This window comes from Nymphaea colorata, chromosome 6 (assembly GCF_008831285.2).
Source record: "Nymphaea colorata isolate Beijing-Zhang1983 chromosome 6, ASM883128v2, whole genome shotgun sequence".
NCBI lineage: Eukaryota > Viridiplantae > Streptophyta > Magnoliopsida > Nymphaeales > Nymphaeaceae > Nymphaea > Nymphaea colorata.
Genome location: NC_045143.1, coordinates 3,112,076 through 3,128,925, shown reverse-complemented (window position 1 = coordinate 3,128,925; position 16,850 = coordinate 3,112,076). Strand labels below are relative to the sequence as shown.

The 16,850-nt window shown below is 37.3% G+C and overlaps 1 protein-coding gene across 1 annotated transcript; it reads left to right on the top strand.

The window, feature by feature from the left end:
- The first annotated feature begins 8,474 nt into the window (after nt 1–8,474).
- LOC116255903 (leucine-rich repeat extensin-like protein 4) lies at nt 8,475–9,995 on the top strand. The gene has a single exon (XM_031631989.1). It carries the CDS (start codon nt 8,475–8,477, stop codon nt 9,993–9,995), a length of 1,521 nt encoding a protein of 506 aa, XP_031487849.1.
- The last annotated feature ends 6,855 nt before the right edge of the window (nt 9,996–16,850 follow it).

Genomic DNA, 16,850 nt, shown 5'->3' with positions numbered 1-16,850 from the left:
TTATTGGAGCCCATCACAATTCAATTGATTTCAGCTAGCTCAGGTGGGTCCATTGTAGACTGATGCAAGTATATGGGAAGCAGTCCACTTGCAATTTAGGTTTGAACAGCACTACATGAAGGGCATGTAAAGTTGGAAGGCATCACTCGGTATGTAGAGCCTTTAGCTTTCCATCACCTGTGGTCTATAGGTCTCCCTCGTTCCTTTTCAAGGTCGGTTTGTTAATCTGCTGAGTTCGTTGATGTGGAGAATGTGGGCCTTGAAATTGACATCCCAACTTGAAAACTTTGTTTTCATGGCATTTTAAATGCCAAGTGCCTAGAGTTGCATGTGAGGTTAGGTAGCTTTGATGAATGATTTTGAATGTCCATTCGCAAGCATCTAACCGCCTTTTGAGTGTTGTATGATTTCTGTATTCTGTTTCCTTTTAGTCCTTGTCTGACAAGTTGCGTTGGAAAAATATGTGGTATGTGCTGAGGGCGGTTGATCTCAAGATGGACAGCCACGGCCTCAGCATGAGTTGGTTGTATGGACCCTACTCTGTTATTCTCTTCTTGTCCTCTGTCAAATTTGTTATTGTTTTGTTTTGGACACTGTACTATTTAAAACTAGATTACAACATCTTGAGGATTCTTTCAGTGATCTAGCAAGCCTGAAATTTTATTACTTTTTCCAAATGCTGTTACTCTTCTGTTGTTTTTCTTTTCTACAGTTCTCTCACTAGCTCTCGAAGCCTTGACCTTCTAATCAGCAGGATGGTTGTCTTGCTACCATGAAGCTGGGCGAAGGTTGGCTCCCAGTGCTATTACTCAGTTTTGGTTTTGTTGCCTGAGTGATTATTATGAGGCTTTTTTAACTGTCGTGAAAACGGAGAAGGTTGACCAGAACACAGTTCAAATGTTCAATGGAGAAGAATTTCAATTTTCTGTACTGATGAAATTATTTCCTGACTTCCTCACGGGTTTCTCTTTTAATATCAACAGGACCCACTTCTTTCCGTAGCCATGTGTGATGGTCTCCTATTTTCCTGAAACTTGCTTCTTGTTTTCTGGTAGGGCCAGACAACAGTTGTGTCTTCCCTCCCACTTTTTCCTTGATAACAAGTGATGATACAGCTCTTCTGCGGGGTCACTTGGTTATGGCGACTGTCCTTATGCGCGGAGGCCCCGGATGTCGTAAGTTCAGTTCCTCTTGATATTAAACCCTGACAGGTAGGGCCAACATTGTTTGGTTGGTCCACCATTAAGAGTTCATTAGTAGGTGGGGTCTTTGGAGCATCCATCTTGGTGGGTTTCCTTTTCACCATGAATGGAAAGAAGAGGAAGAAAAAAGTGGCGACACTAATTGCAGGCTAGTTTGTTCAGGGCCTGTTTTTTACAACCCACTATTCTGTGTGCTTGATACTTCAAATTCCCACCTTCTTTTCTGTGGATTTTTTTGTTTTCATGACACCTATGACTACTAGTAAATCTGAGGACATCATCTCTTTCTGCAGAAATTTGAGGCTTCTGCTGAAGGCCAGGCCGTTGCTTTCCACAAGAAAACCAGTTCCGCAGTTCATTGGCAGATGCCGTTTCCTGTGAAAAAGGCAGATTTTCTTATTTCGTTGGTTTTTGCTGCACTGGAAGTGAGAACACAATCTCTGCTTGGTTCTTTGAGTGGGAGATTCTTATGTGGGCTGAATTACCAAATCAATCCCCATGTGCAAAAGAAAGGCGTATCTGTGATCAAGATCAGAGTTGAACTGCTCTAATTGAATCCCTTTGCCTAAAGGGCCCACTTTAGCTTTAACCAAGAAAGTATAATAGTATAAATGGCTAGAAAATTGTAGCCGAAAGAGAAAAAGCAAATAGTCATAGTAGCAATCTAAACAAAAATGTTCTATAGCAAAACCCAGCAAGGTTCAGATTAATAAGAACTACCAGTGCTCCTTACTCGATAACATGGTATGGGTGAGTGCAGTTACCATCTTGGTCATGTCTCTAAACAATGTCCAGCTACCAACAAAGTTACAGGGATCCATTCATCTCTACGCTGCTGACTCGATTTGCAAGATTGCAAATCTCTTTCGTTTCTAAAAGAACTTGCAGTAACAAATTTGAACATGCCTATTGAGGTTTTAACTTCTGTTTTTTCTGAGCACTCTGGAATTGGCAAAAATGCATTAGAGGTCAGATACAAATCGGAGCACTAAAAACCTACAAAAATTTTAAACTAGAGTTTGAGAAAGTGACTGTATTTTGAAATTTTGAAGCAAAAAAATTCTGTCTAGACTAACTAAAAAGCCCAGCAAAAATTGTCCACTCATGTGTTGACACGTAACACTAGCAGAATGCTGGATTTTTTTTTTCTTTTACTACGATCTTTATTGGCTGACAAAAGAATTCCTCTTTCTTCACTTTTACCTTTCCTTCCCTCTGGCATCTGCAATGTGTCCCACATGTCTTCTCTCTGTTAATATTATTGCACTGGCATGTCAGCCATTGACTACGGATCCTAACGCTTAGGATGCATAGATTGAGCTTGAATCTGATCCGACTATTGTCTAACTTCAACTGTGCATGTAATTGGATTGAAATATATGTGCGAATAGGATTCAGTAAGAAAATTAGATACTAAACTTGAATTTGATTACTACCCCGAAACACCCTGCGAGAGAATAGGCTATTTGATTGGTATCGTCAAATTAAATTTTCCAAATTTTGACAGAGGCTAAATTATTATTTTTCAAATTTTTTATATAGGACAATTGAATTTTTTTTAAAATTTACATGTAATTTTTTTTTTTTGAGGGGAGGCAAGGCCCTGCGACCCCCTTGGCTTCACCCAGGAGACATCAACTTTTCGTACTTTTTTGGTACTTTGTCTACTCGATTATGATAGATGTGACACATTTGAGTATTGAACTCTTAACCTTCTTTAACTTAGGCTGAAGAGGCGATTGGACAACGAAAACAGCCTCATACTATCCTATTTATCTACCTTAAAGATGGAGTCAATTCATTGGACTTAATTTTTAGAGTAGATACATGAAATAATAAGTTATTGTTCTGCTTGCCAAACAGCCTATAAGGTTAACTTGGCCTTAGTAATAAGAACCAGGTTTCTCATTCTCTTGAAATTTTGGTGAAAAAGAGTAGTTAAGAACTTGGTTTCCGATTCTCTTGAAATTTTGGTAAAAAAGAGTAGTTCTTACCTGTCTCCTAGTATAAGAGCAAGAATGTCCTCCCAAAAAAGCCTATCTTTTGGTTGAAATTGTTAGGGGGCGTTTGATGGTTTGTAATTTTGATTCAAGAATGAATCTTCCATAATCATAATTCCTCCTCAAACAGGAATAGAACTAAAATTTCAGGTTTCAGTTTCCTAATTTTGAAACAAAATACCTCGTTGGTTTAATGCTTACATCTTATCTTATTAAAGTATAAGCTCTTTCCATCCCCACCAATGAGTTAATTTACTGTTGTTAGGCAATGCTTCATGGTCAGGATGTTAGATAGCAGAGAGTGACTTGGGCTTCATCCACTTGGTTAGATCGTTGGACTTTCAGATATTCAAAAGGGGAATTTGGGATGGATCCAGCCTTTGACAAATTTGACATAATCTCAATGGAGATTTGGACACAAGTTTTGACCCCATTTTTGAATTTCGTCCTACCAGCAAAGCATTCACCAAATATTTGAGGGTCATTTAATAATTTTCGGTTAGTTAATATATATATTAACGGAATTTTGTTGGGCTGTGTGGGCAATTGCCCACATTTCTCCGCCCCTGCCTCGAACTCAAGTTCATTGTATTGAACAATGGTTGGATGGAATCATCGGTGTGATATTTAATCTTTTGATTTGATAAAATGAACGTCTATACTCTATAGGCCCTACCTCTACCATTTGCACCTTCTCTTATCTCTGTTTTCAATACGCCTCATTCCTTCCTTCTTTCGCTGTGACACTGGAAGCTAAGCTGGTTATGTGCACAAAAAAAAAAAAATTGAAGAATGACCAAAATGCTATTATTAAAATAAAAAAAAATTGAAGGTTAAAAAGGATTATGATACGGTTAAAAAGTCTAAAACACTCGTTATTTTATAATAAAAAATTAAAAAATACCCTCCATTCCCTTTGGTGCATACTCGTCTGAAGAACTCAATCTTGAAAGCGAAGCTGGTTATGTGCACTGAAAGTGGTAGGTGTACTCCAATCAGGATGGAGGAAAGGGAGGGCGGACAGGGGCCTTGGCCTTCCCTTAGATTTTAAAAGCTTTAAAATTTTATATGTAAATTTATAATTTTTAATTTAATATATATAAAAATTTCAAAAAAAAATTATTTCCGCCTTTATTAAAATTTTATAGGTTGGCCCTTGCGACGAAAAATTTCTAGCTCTGCCCCTAACTGCGATACTCTTAAATTGCTAGCAGTTGCTTATCTTGAAATACCTTGCTATGATTTGGTTTGAGATATCTTCTTGCTTGGGATTCGCATTCGACACACAGATATCCATTGGCTTCGTCCACTGAGAAACGTTAGAGTGCGACGAAGCCGGAAATTTCTAGCTAAGGGTCACTAATGCTTCGAATTGTAACTTTTACGAGGCCAACCATTATGTAAATAAGTAAATGGCTGCATCGGGTCCAAAATCATATTGAGAGTTGCATGGAGTCAGCTAAAACCAAACCTGATTGTTTCTAATTTGGGTTCAGGCTCGGGTTAGAACAACACAATTGGAGATCAGGTTTATGAAGATTATCAATCAAACAACATCTGAATATCTCTTTAAATACCAAGTCCCGTTAAATGGGTTCAGATTCAGATACCTTGATGCTCAACTTTTCTTTATCTATTGCACACATGGTGCCTATCTGAATGCAGGTATTTCTTGGTCAGTTCCCCTTTTCATTCTTTTTCGCTATAGAAGTACATAGGGTTTTATTTAGTTAAATTATGTTCTGGCTTTCTCGCACATATGACCCTGGGATGAACATGCCATTAATTAGAGCGGAGCCAGGATTTTTTTCAGAGGTAGGCCAAACAGTCTGCAGATCGGGCCAAGAGGAGCGACGAGTCGAACCAAACTAAAAAAAAAAAATTTGTTTTTTTAATATAAAAAAAATTCCTGCGCTCACCCTGGCCATGGCCCAGGTGGGCCCTCCCTCCCTCCGCCCCTGCCACTAATAACCTCCATCAAGCCATGTTCGACTGCTTGGATAATCTTTACTTCATTATCGCTGTATTAAGAGAAACCAAGATTAAGGCAAAAAATTTCATCCTCTAACCTTCTAACCTAAAAAATGTGTGGGAGTTCGTGGGACGGAAGTCTAAATTTTTTTCAGCTCGTAGGGAAGCTAAAGGGGCAGGCAAGGGCTATGGCCGCCCCCCTAAGACTTTCAAAATTGAAATTTTAAAGTTTAGGGGCGTGTTTGGATGACACTTTAAAACTAGGTTTTCTGAGGCAAAACCCAATTTTGCCTATACAACCAGGTTTTTTTGTAGTATTTGGGTGCCATCAAAACTAAGTTTGAAAAAAAACTAGTTTTGACATATCCTGGTTTTGTAAAAGGCAGTGGAAAACCTGGTCCCCTTTAGACTATTCAAAAACCTGGTTTTGGATGTGGCATGAGGAAAAAAAAAAGTTTCTAAAACTCATTAAAAAACTTGGTTTTCATAAAACTTAACTTAGTTTTACAACACTGGGTTGGAAGAGAATGTCATCCAAACACTGCCATAATTTTGAAAAATAATGGCGGTTATGGCGGTCGGTCCTAGGAGAAAAATCCCTAGCTATGCGTCCGAAACTGCTCTCTTGAAAGGATATCTGGGAAACATTATCCAGGCAATCAAACGAGCAATTAATCAGGCAAATTACCGATGATCACAAGGGAATAATAAGGAATATAATATTATGGGTGCATTATACAGTGAAGCATCCTTTTTGGTCCAATCTTTTGCTATCATTCACGTATAAGATTAATCTTGTCTTTCTGAGCTCACTCATATAGACATACAATACAGGAGTCCCCACTTAACAAATTTTGGGTTTTGAAGAACACCATGGCAGGAAAGCTCAGAAATGCAAGGCAAGTGAATTTTTGAAGACCTTTCCTTCATATAGTTCTGCAAGTCTTTTTTTTGTTGATGTGAACCCTGTAAATACGACTGACCATACTATATTATGCCAAAAGCTTGAAAAACAAAAACCATGGCAGACCAAAGCATGGTGACGAGTGACGAAGGTGTCTACATACTTATGCTCTCTGTTCAATGCACGTCAAAATACACTGTATTTGTCTTGGATAGGCCTCGTCCAAGTAAAGCGATCTACTTTTTTAATATACTAAGAAGCTTGAACAAGTTCATAAAATATGTCACAAATTAAATATGAATATGATTATGAATCATCAAATCAACTTATACATAGTGTGCTACTACAATTATTTGTTACGGAAAAATTGAATAACAAGTCACATTTTATTTTAAGAAAAGAACTTAAATATTGTGATACATCCGTAAATCAATACTTCTGTATTATTTCAATTTTATCGGATGTCTGAGAAGTGACCATAAATCAATATTTTGATTGACATAAATCTCAAAAACAATCTTTCATAGGAACGTAGACTAGGAGACATAAATTTTTCATGAGGGCCAAATTAAAATTTTTAAATTTTGATGCTCAAATATCATTTTTCAAAATTTTTATATAAGATAAGTGAAAATTTTTAAAATTTTAGGTGTAATTTTTTTTTTTTGAGGTGGAGTCATATCCCTTGTGGGCCCTACCCTACCTCCATAGAGCATTCAGACCCAGAAACTGTTATGTGGGAGGAGGTTGCATGTTAGGGAAAGACAAAAATATGTACCTTTGAACACATGGTCACGTGTTCGGGGTTGAACACTGGGTAGGTGTGAGGACCTGAATATTTACCATGCTCTCGTCATTTGTGTGTCTCGCCTACGAGGGACATGATAGCGACTCCTGTTTAGGACCCAACCATTTAATAATGATCAACACATACCACCACCCTAGGCCTTGTGTGCACCACCTTAGCTAGTCCTAGCAATACACATGCACCAAAGGAATTTTGGAGTTGAAAAAGAAATGAACATTTTAGGTTGCATTTAATAGCTTCGAAAGGTTGCCTTAAATTCATGCTATATGTTAAAAACCATGCATTGAAGGTAGGATGGGGTGAGGGTTCTTACCTTAACTCTATGGATTGATCTCAGATCAATGTGGATCTCATATTTAAAACAAATACAGCCTTAGGAATTCTACTTTTTCCGTTTTTACTATTTTTTGTCTTTATAGTGCGCTTTTCCTTTCCACCCTTTTTATGTAACACACCTTTTTTATGGAATTTTAAAGGCCTTTTGGCAACAGAAACCATGGCAATTTATTTCATAAATCTACCAAAAGATCCAATACTATATTATAATGTTCTATGTATAATCCAATACTATATTTCGGTACTTGAGATTTAAATTCATGAAATAGATTACTACTGTCTTCATTACCAAACAGTCCCTTAACAGCACAATTGGAGAACCCTTCAACCTATACAATAGGTTCACCAACGAAATCTCCAGATTTTATTGTACAATTGGGCAAAGATAGACCTCCAGGTATGTAGAATGGCAGAAGAAGCAAAATGAATAGAAAAAAAAAAGATGAAACAAAGGGAAAAAGAGATGGACATTGAAAGAAAGGTGATTGATTGTTCTTGAGTTGGCTTGCAAATAATCGATAGGTATTGAATAGTGAGTGTTGGGCTATTACACTTAGACTCATTGGGATCCCCTATGGTAAGTGAGTTTACAATCCATGGTTACATATGCACCAAATGAAAATGAATGAAATTCTTAAAATATTTATTTTCTTTTCAAAATTACATATTGCCGCAAAAGAAAATGAAGCATGTAAGGTTGCTTTGAGATATGGATAAGAATAGTACACTCATCAACTAAAATGGTATGTGTATTATTTACAATTCAAAAGAATCGTATGATCATATAAATATAAATCGAATTCATGAACAAACTTTCATCAACTCATCAGTCCGATTACTTAGTTTTTGTTCTATGTTAGTTTTTGAAAGCTCACCAAAAATAAAGATGTGACACATGAGAAAGAGGCTCCAAACATGAAGTGTGATCTCCCGCCGATCTTACCTATATATAAATATATAACCAACTTTCATGTAGTTTGCTTCTGCTCACAATGAACGTTACTTGACTCGTTCATGATTCAACTTTTCAACTTTTGTACGCTTGCTCTCCGGGTGTATGGACGGTCACATGGGCCAAGCTGAGAAGCCAAGAAAGGCAACAAAAAATTGTGAAGAAACTAAAATTTTATTCCCGAATTCCCTATATAATAATCAGGAAGTGAGACCCGTAGATTCGAAGGTGGTGACGTTCATAACCTCTCCATCTTTAAAGCACAAAGAGATTTTGTAGAGACGTAGAAAGTGCAGAATCCATGGCAAGCAGTTTGAGTAGAGGAGTCATGCACAGCACCGGCATTACCACCACCACCCTCATCTTCCTCTCCCTGCTTCTCTTCACCCCCGTCTTATCAGCCTCCGCCCATGAGGAAGCCGAGGACCATGAATTCGACGACGTCGACTGCCGGCGTATCTGGGTCGATCCCTCCTACCATTTCAACAACTCGAGGCTCAGGAATGCTTACATCGCCCTCCAGGCATGGAAGATGGCTATCTACTGGGACCCCAATGGACTAACCAGCAACTGGGTTGGTCCGGAAGTTTGTAACTACACCGGAATCTTCTGCTCCCAACTTCCCGGTGATCAAAGCTTGAAGGTGGTGGCCGGTGTGGACCTCAACCATGGCAACATCGCCGGCTACCTTCCCCCTGAGCTCGGCCTGCTTTCGGATCTCGCCCTGTTCCACATCAACTCCAACCGATTCAGGGGCAGAATCCCTTGGAGTTTTGCCAACATGAGCCTTCTTCATGAGCTTGACGTCAGCAACAACCGGTTCTCCGGCCGCTTCCCGGCGGTGGTGCTCGACCTGCCCTCACTTAAGTACTTGGACATCAGGTTCAATGAGTTTGAGGGCTCTGTCCCGAGCAGCCTGTTCGACAAACCCTTCGACGCCGTCTTCATCAACAACAATCGGTTTAGATTCGACATCCCATCGAACTTCGGCAACTCGCCGGTCTCCGTAATCGTTATTGCTAACAACGACATCCGTGGCTGTGTTCCTCCAAGCCTCGGCAATATGTCGACTCTGACTGAGATTGTGCTCATCAACAACGGGTTGAGCGGGTGCCTGCCGCCGGAGATGGGGCAGATGGAGGATCTGAGGCTTCTGGATTTGAGCTTCAATAGGCTCGTGGGGAGCCTGCCCGATAGACTGGCAGGGTTGAAGAGCCTGGAGGTGCTGAACTTGGAGCACAACATGCTCTCCGGCAAGGTGCCTGACAGCATCTGTAGTCTGCCAAAGCTGAAAAGCTTCTCCTTCTCGTATAATTACTTCACCGGCGAGGCACCAAGTTGCCTGCGTCTTCCAGCAGTGAGCGACCAGCGGAACTGCCTGCCGTCGAGACCAAGGCAGAGGCCGGCAAGGCAGTGTAGGGCGTTTCTTTCACGTCCGCCGGTTGATTGTCTTGCCGTTGCTGCTCGTTGCCCTAATTACCGATCACCACCTTCGGTACCGTCGACGAAAGAGACACTGCCGTCATCTTTGAACTCAGAATCACTGCCACCACCACCCCCAGAATCGCAACCTTCGGTCTCTCCGGAATCACTGCCGTCGTCGTGGGAGTCACCAGCAGCACCACCCTCGAAGTCGCCGTCGTCGTCGGGGTCACCAGCAGCACCACCCTCGAAGTCGCCGTCGCCGTCACCATCACCATCACCGATACCGTCTTCAGCAGAGCGGCCACATAGGGAATGCGACGACAATGGCGACCGTGGAACCCCGTCCAGGCCACCAGGCGGCGGATACCAGAATGACGAGGATGATTACTATGACTAAGGATGTGAAACGATCTATGGCCAGAAACTAAGACAAGTAGATGAACTGTTCCTACAGGCGGTACTGCTGGCATCGTCTGACGATCTTACTCTTCTTATAGATATATATTGTCATGATTGTTCTTCACAAGAAAATCAGGGTTGCATGTGGGGCTGAACAATTTAGGTTTTTAGTTGTTTCCTTTGCAGAACTTTGTTTGATGTGTTGGAAAAAAGAAAGTTGAATCATGAATGTAAACTCATATTATGCCGCAGTCTGATCGAGTTATATATGCGTGCGTGACGGTTTGAATCTAATGAGCTTTGTTATTGAACATTCACCTGGATTGACTAAGCTGAAATCCTGCGCTGAAGGAATTTGCATGTTTTGCTGGTGTGCCAGACATTCATCAGAAACTGGAATATAGATTCTCATCTTGGGATTAAAATCGTTGCAATCAAAAGCAACTAGAAGCAATTGTTTCGCGTGCTTAGCAGGAAAAGATCCAGTAATCTGCCAGACTATTTAGGATATAATTTGCAGTTGAAATTTGGAAAGTGTTAGGTTGTTTAGTCCCCTTTCAAACACTGCTCTTTTGATGGAAAAGAGATCGCCATGAAAACAAAGGAAGAAGATGTAAAGAATGAATACAAAAGAAAAGGAACTCACTTTAAACGAAGTTACCTACTACCTTGGGCACAGTAAACGAAGAAAGAATATTTTGATAATTTATTAAAAAGAAATGTCTTTTATAATTTTTATTTTTTTCATTTACATTTTTGTCTTTACAACAAGTTTAGTCATTAATTATACTGCGCATTAAAAAAATAATGCATCAGTGTGGCGCGCATAATCAGGTTCGTTCTTTGCCACTTTTCTGTCTCTTTGGGATGAAGTTCAGGCAAATCTGTACACTTTCCTTTTTTTTTTCAATTTTACGAGAAGATGATGGCTTTGACTAAATTTTTCCAGATTGTTTTCTACTTTTCTCGGGAACCTGGTTCACTTGTACGTTCATTTTAAAACTTTTTGGTGTGTAAGAAAGAAAATGAAGCACAAATCTGTTCAGCTATATATAAGTTATATACGCTTGAGGAAGAAATGGAAAACAAGAGAATAAATTGGAGCAACAGTCAGACGCACCAGATTGAATAGGTCTTGTACTGGGTGTTTGATTACTTAAGTTTTGAAATCTATGGATTTGTTGTGGATCTGATGCAAAAAAATCTATGGAAAAGTTCATGGTTCTTCAAATTAAGGATCTTTGGCTAGACCTAAGATCTACGCTTGAAATCTTTATTTTAGTTTTTTGCATTGGGAAAAAATATGATTTAAAATCAGAATGAAACTTGTTCTTAATAAAGTCAAAATTAACTTTTCATACCAAGAAAATTTACTTTTATTTTTTGCAACTAGTATCCTAACAGTAGGATATTTTAGACTTCTAACATACTGTATATGTGGATCTTCTCAAGGACTTCATCGGCCGGCCTCTTTTCATGGTAAGCAATATAAGTAATCTTTTAATACTTCGAGGCTATACGTACGTTTAAAAAGCTTTGCTCCTTGCCAACTTGGTGCGACCAATTGTCCAATTCCTCTTTGCTTAGAACCAAGGCCGCTTGACATCTAAGATAATGGCACCTTCATTCTTTTGCAATAATGCGAAAGATTGAAAGAACGATAGTATATATGATATGCTTCTTCTTAGGAGAGGTCAACTTCAAATCTTCGTTTGCAGTAATTTTCATGCCAATTTGAAGTTTTAGTTGTTTTAGAATACTCCAAGCGAGTAGTTCGAAGAACTTTTACCTATATTTTTTGTGGAAATAAAATAATCGAACAATTCAATGGTTCGAGTACTACTTTTGAACTGTAAACGGTAGCACACAGAACATTTAAGTTGAAACGTGTATCATAGTAATATTCAAGTCCGAAACATTTAAGTTGAAGGGTGTATCATAGTAATACTCAAATCCGAAACAGCCCTGAACCCTCAGATGGGAAGAAGAAAGTGACTTTCCCCCTCGCATACCACCTAACTACCAATGGAATGAGAGATCAATAAAAATGTCTTCCTCATCTTCCTCCGCACCAATCCCATGCAATTTAGCAGGTCAGCTCATCAATCCAACAAGTTGACTCACATTTTTACAAAAACTAGTTGCCAAATAGGTTGATTCAATTGAAACCAAACTCAATCGAGTCAAGTCAATTAATTTACTCTTGGTCACCAATTTTCTTGTTTGAATTGTGAAGTCATAATTTAGTTGTTAGTGGCATATATAATTTAATCACTACATGCGGTTCTTTAATTTGAATATGTTATCCAAGTGAATGTAATTAGGCTTAACCTCAAGCATGATTGCCTAAGATTCATTTTGAGTCAAACTAACTTAATGGTGCAATACTCCAACTATTTGAATTTCAAGCCGTGTGTTATGGTAGCTTATGTGCTAGTAGAGTGGGAGCATTATACTAGTTGATGATACATTGGGCAAAAATCAGACATCGTCTGCAGCCTTAGACCATAGGAGTGAAGATAAAATTAAATCACTTTTTGATAAATTAAATTCTGACGTGTTTTAGTTCTTGAATATGACAGTTTTGAGGGTCTTTGTAGATCATAACCATAGTGACAGAGAACACGTTTTCTGCAAAAAAAAAAAACGTGATAGCTTAACTAGCCATTTAAAACTAAAAAAACACGTTTTTGGAAAAAAATGTTTAAAAAACGTTAAAGACAACAAAAAAAACCCCGCTTTTTCTCATTTTTTCAGCTTTTTTTTCAGTTTTTTCATTTTTTTCAGTTTTTTAATGTCAAACAGTTTTTTTTATTTTCTATTTTTTTGTTGCAAATCTACTTATCTTTTGTTGTTTTTGTTATTAGTTTCTCACTTATTTTATTTTCTTCTTATTTTTATCTTTTTAAATTTTAAAAAATCACCATATTTTTCTTTTTCTTTTTCAAGTTCACTGTATTATACCCGAGAAAAACGTCACCATTTAAAACTCCGAAATGTTATTTGTCACTATGATCTTAAGTTCAATTGTCAAAAAACTCCGTGCATGTCTCTAAATTTAAGCTCAAAAGGGCGTTTGCTTTCCCATGTTCAGTACACTAGGAATTAGAAGTTTAGTTATAATTGACATCATATGAAATGGGACAATAGATGCATCAACAAGGAATAGACATGCACTCTACTTTAAGTATGGAGTGTATCGTGCTCCTCCGTGTTTCATGAATCTGGAATCATGCAATTGTATAACTAAAATTTTCATTTTTATGAAATGAGAATTCTCTTATCAAACAAAGAATTTTGATTGTGGAATTATAGATTTATTCTTCAATCAAAATTCTAGAATGGTAATCCTACCTATTATGATTTCAGAATTTTAGAATTTTTTTAATATCTTTTTAAGGCATGTGTGTTTTAATTTATCAATTCTAGAATTTTTGAATTCATGTTTTATCAAACACATCATTTTCAATTCTGAAATTAAAATTCTAGACTATCAAACACAAAGGAAAGCTAGGAGTGGAATTTTCATTTCAATACCAATTTGAAGTAGAATTTTGTTTTTAGAATTTTCGTTGTACAGTCAAAATTTAAGGCTGCGAAATGCCCCAAATAAAGGATCATAAAATTCAATTCAATTCAAAAACTCACTAAAGTGGTTATAAATTGAATTCATGCAGTGCAGCTATGTGTAAGCAAACATCCTCAATTGCCTATACCAACCTTCAAAACATTTCTGTATTTATAAATGGATACTTCCTTAAACTTTTATTTATTTAAGTATGAGCGCTTTATAAAGTTTAAAAATTGAACTCAATATGTCCAGAAAATTTTTTTTTGGTTCCACCACGTGGCCGCTAGCCGAAGCAGCTAAATGTCTATATATATCTAAAAGACTATACAACCTGGTTTGGACTGTTCCTATTATGGATGGAGGAGCAGACTTAATGTTTAGATATATTAAAAGTGATATTTCATGTCAGAACTAAATATATGCTAACCAAATTCGGAGACATTCAACAACTGAACTTTAGTTTTTCTTTATTCATAACAATGCTAATTCTTACTCAAGTCTCACGAAAGTACTTATACTTCTTTCTCGAGCAGTTCATCAAGTATGGAAGAAGGAGTATTTCATCCTATCGTTTAGATATGAGTCGAAGCTGCACCCAATCACTCGTCGTCTTCAAGCACAAGACTTACTTTTAGTGCTTTGAAGGTGCTGCCCGCACAATGCTTCAACTTACATGTCAAATGGCTTTCATTTTGCAGCATAGAGAGTTGATGTTACAAAAATTCAAAATCAATACTGATCGCCTACAAACCCCACCTTAACCATTACACCATCCCTCTCGAGAACTTATTGTATGTTTAATTGCTTCTATCTTATGCAAATAACCTTTACAAGAAGTAAATGTTATATCAAGACAGGCTTGGGAAAAAAAAAAGAGCTAAACGAAGGCACAATAAAACCGAATAAAGGAAAGGTTAATTAATACAGTGACATAAAAAGATCAATACTGTGAATCAACCGGTACACTTTGTCCTATAAAAGTTGATCGAGTCAACTAAAGTGGGTTCGTACCCAAACGTACACAACAAACGCCAATATACATTGATTGGATAATGAACGGACAATTATAGTTCTATGGTGACATCGTCTGAGTTGTTTGGCTATTGGAACAGTTTTAATTTTATAAACAATGAAATTGTTAAGGAGACATTTCATGTACATTCTAATTTATGAATATGCCTCAATTTCTGAGATAGGTTTATGGAATAATATGTCTAGCTTTCCGAAATAAAAGTCCAAAATGCATTTGATGGCTAAGATGCACATAAGATATGACTTGTGAGTCTGTGACTTTATATTTGTTATGATATATGATAGAGGTTGTTTAATAATCTTATATAATACAGTGCTCATTGTTTAATTTTGATAATTGGTTTTTCATTGACTGTTTGAGTAAGAGGTCGGATAGTAGAAATGGTTTTCCTAGACCTTTTGGTATTTGAAGTAAATTAAGAACTTTTTTTTTGTAGCTTCTACCTTTCTTTAAGGCCCCGTTTGATGCACATGGATTTTACTATGCTTGTGGTTTTTGTATAGCTTTTCACTTTACAAGAAAAATTACCTTGTTGAAATAAATAGGATAATTTTACCCTGTAAAAAAGTTTGACCTGAGAAGGTCAGACTTTTTACCATATATTTTTTTCTACTGTTCCAAATTTTTATTGACCATCAAATTGAGCCTCAATGAATAATTTCTTCCTATTCCTAGCTAGATGCAATGTTGTAAGAAATGGTATCGGTGCCGTATCGTTTGCTCACTTTTATGACATACCGGTTGATACATATGGTTACATATGAGACCGTATCGCCCAATTTTTCGATTTTATAAATTTGGAAAAATAATTTTAAATATTTTAAATTGCTTTAAAACAAAAAATTACCACACAATCTTGTATCGGTTTTTTTATCGTATCGACTGATTCGAGTAACAACAAGAATAACATCGATTTGGACGACTTGCTTTGGTATAGTTAGATACGTCTGGTTATCAATATTAATATACTACGACAAGTAGCTTTTTAATTGTTAATCGATTGGCTTCATGGATCCGACTCGAACTCTGACAGAATCCACAAGTAGGGCTGAACACGAGCTGAGTCGAGCCCGAGCTCGGTCAGCTCGAACTCAGCTCAACTAAATAAAACACGAGCTCATTAACTATTAATCGAGCCGAGTCGAGTTTACACAACTTCACTCAAGTGAACTCGAACTCGACTCGATTAACTAATCGAGTCGGCTCGTCAACTCGAGCTCGACTCGTTTAACCAAATAAACAACTCAATTAACCAAATGAGTCGAGTTAAACAGTCGAGTTTGAGTAGCTCGACTGGTTGTTCAGCCCTATCCAGAAGTTTCCAATCTAGAAAATGTTAGAAGTATTATTGTTTCGGAGTTTGAACCGGTTTGTTTCATATTTTTCAATAAAAAGAAAAATATGAGGTGATTTTTTTCTTTGTAAAAGATTTGGTAAAACAGATCCCAAATAAGTACCAGTCCAGATCTGGACCACAGCTAAGAGCGGTGCGGCTCTGGTCCGTGGCCTGACGATGTCTGTGATTGTCCATTGACCAAATGCTAGGAATATTACGGTAATTGTGGACTTATTCTACTTGCAAAGGGGACCCTATTTTATTGACTGTATTGCGAAATGGTACCTTGTTCTAGCAGCATTTACATGAAGACCAAGAAAATATTTGTCACCGGTTTTTGGAATTTTATAACTAAACTTGTTATAAAGTTTCAGTTCATAAAAAAAGATTATATGGATGCGGTTTCCATATAGTACTAAAAAAATCAAATACATACCTTTTTTTGCGTCATTGTGAATCATATCAGGATTCTGAAATGAACTATCAATCTTGAGCTCATAAAATCGGATTTAGCAACAAAAATGTGTAAATTTAATGTTGGTTCTTTACAATTTGAGATGTGAAAATCACAATTATAAAGTTATTTATATGAAAAATGACCTGAAAATATGAGTTTGCGAGCTTGTGAAAACAATATCAATAGAAAACTCAAGCAATAAAGTGAAGAAGTGTAGCTCTCATTTGATGCTTCAACTTTGTTCTTTTACATTTTTATTTGTCATCACCTATACGATCATTTTAGATATTTTGAAACAAAAAAAATGTTTCATTTATTTTTGACAATACTCGTCGAATTGGAGACTCTAAATCAAGTTTCCAATTTTATCATTAAAAGTATGTTTCAGTCATCATTAAAGGATAGCGTAGAAAAAAAATTGGTAATGGTGGAGGAAACCTTTTTCTTAAATTGCCA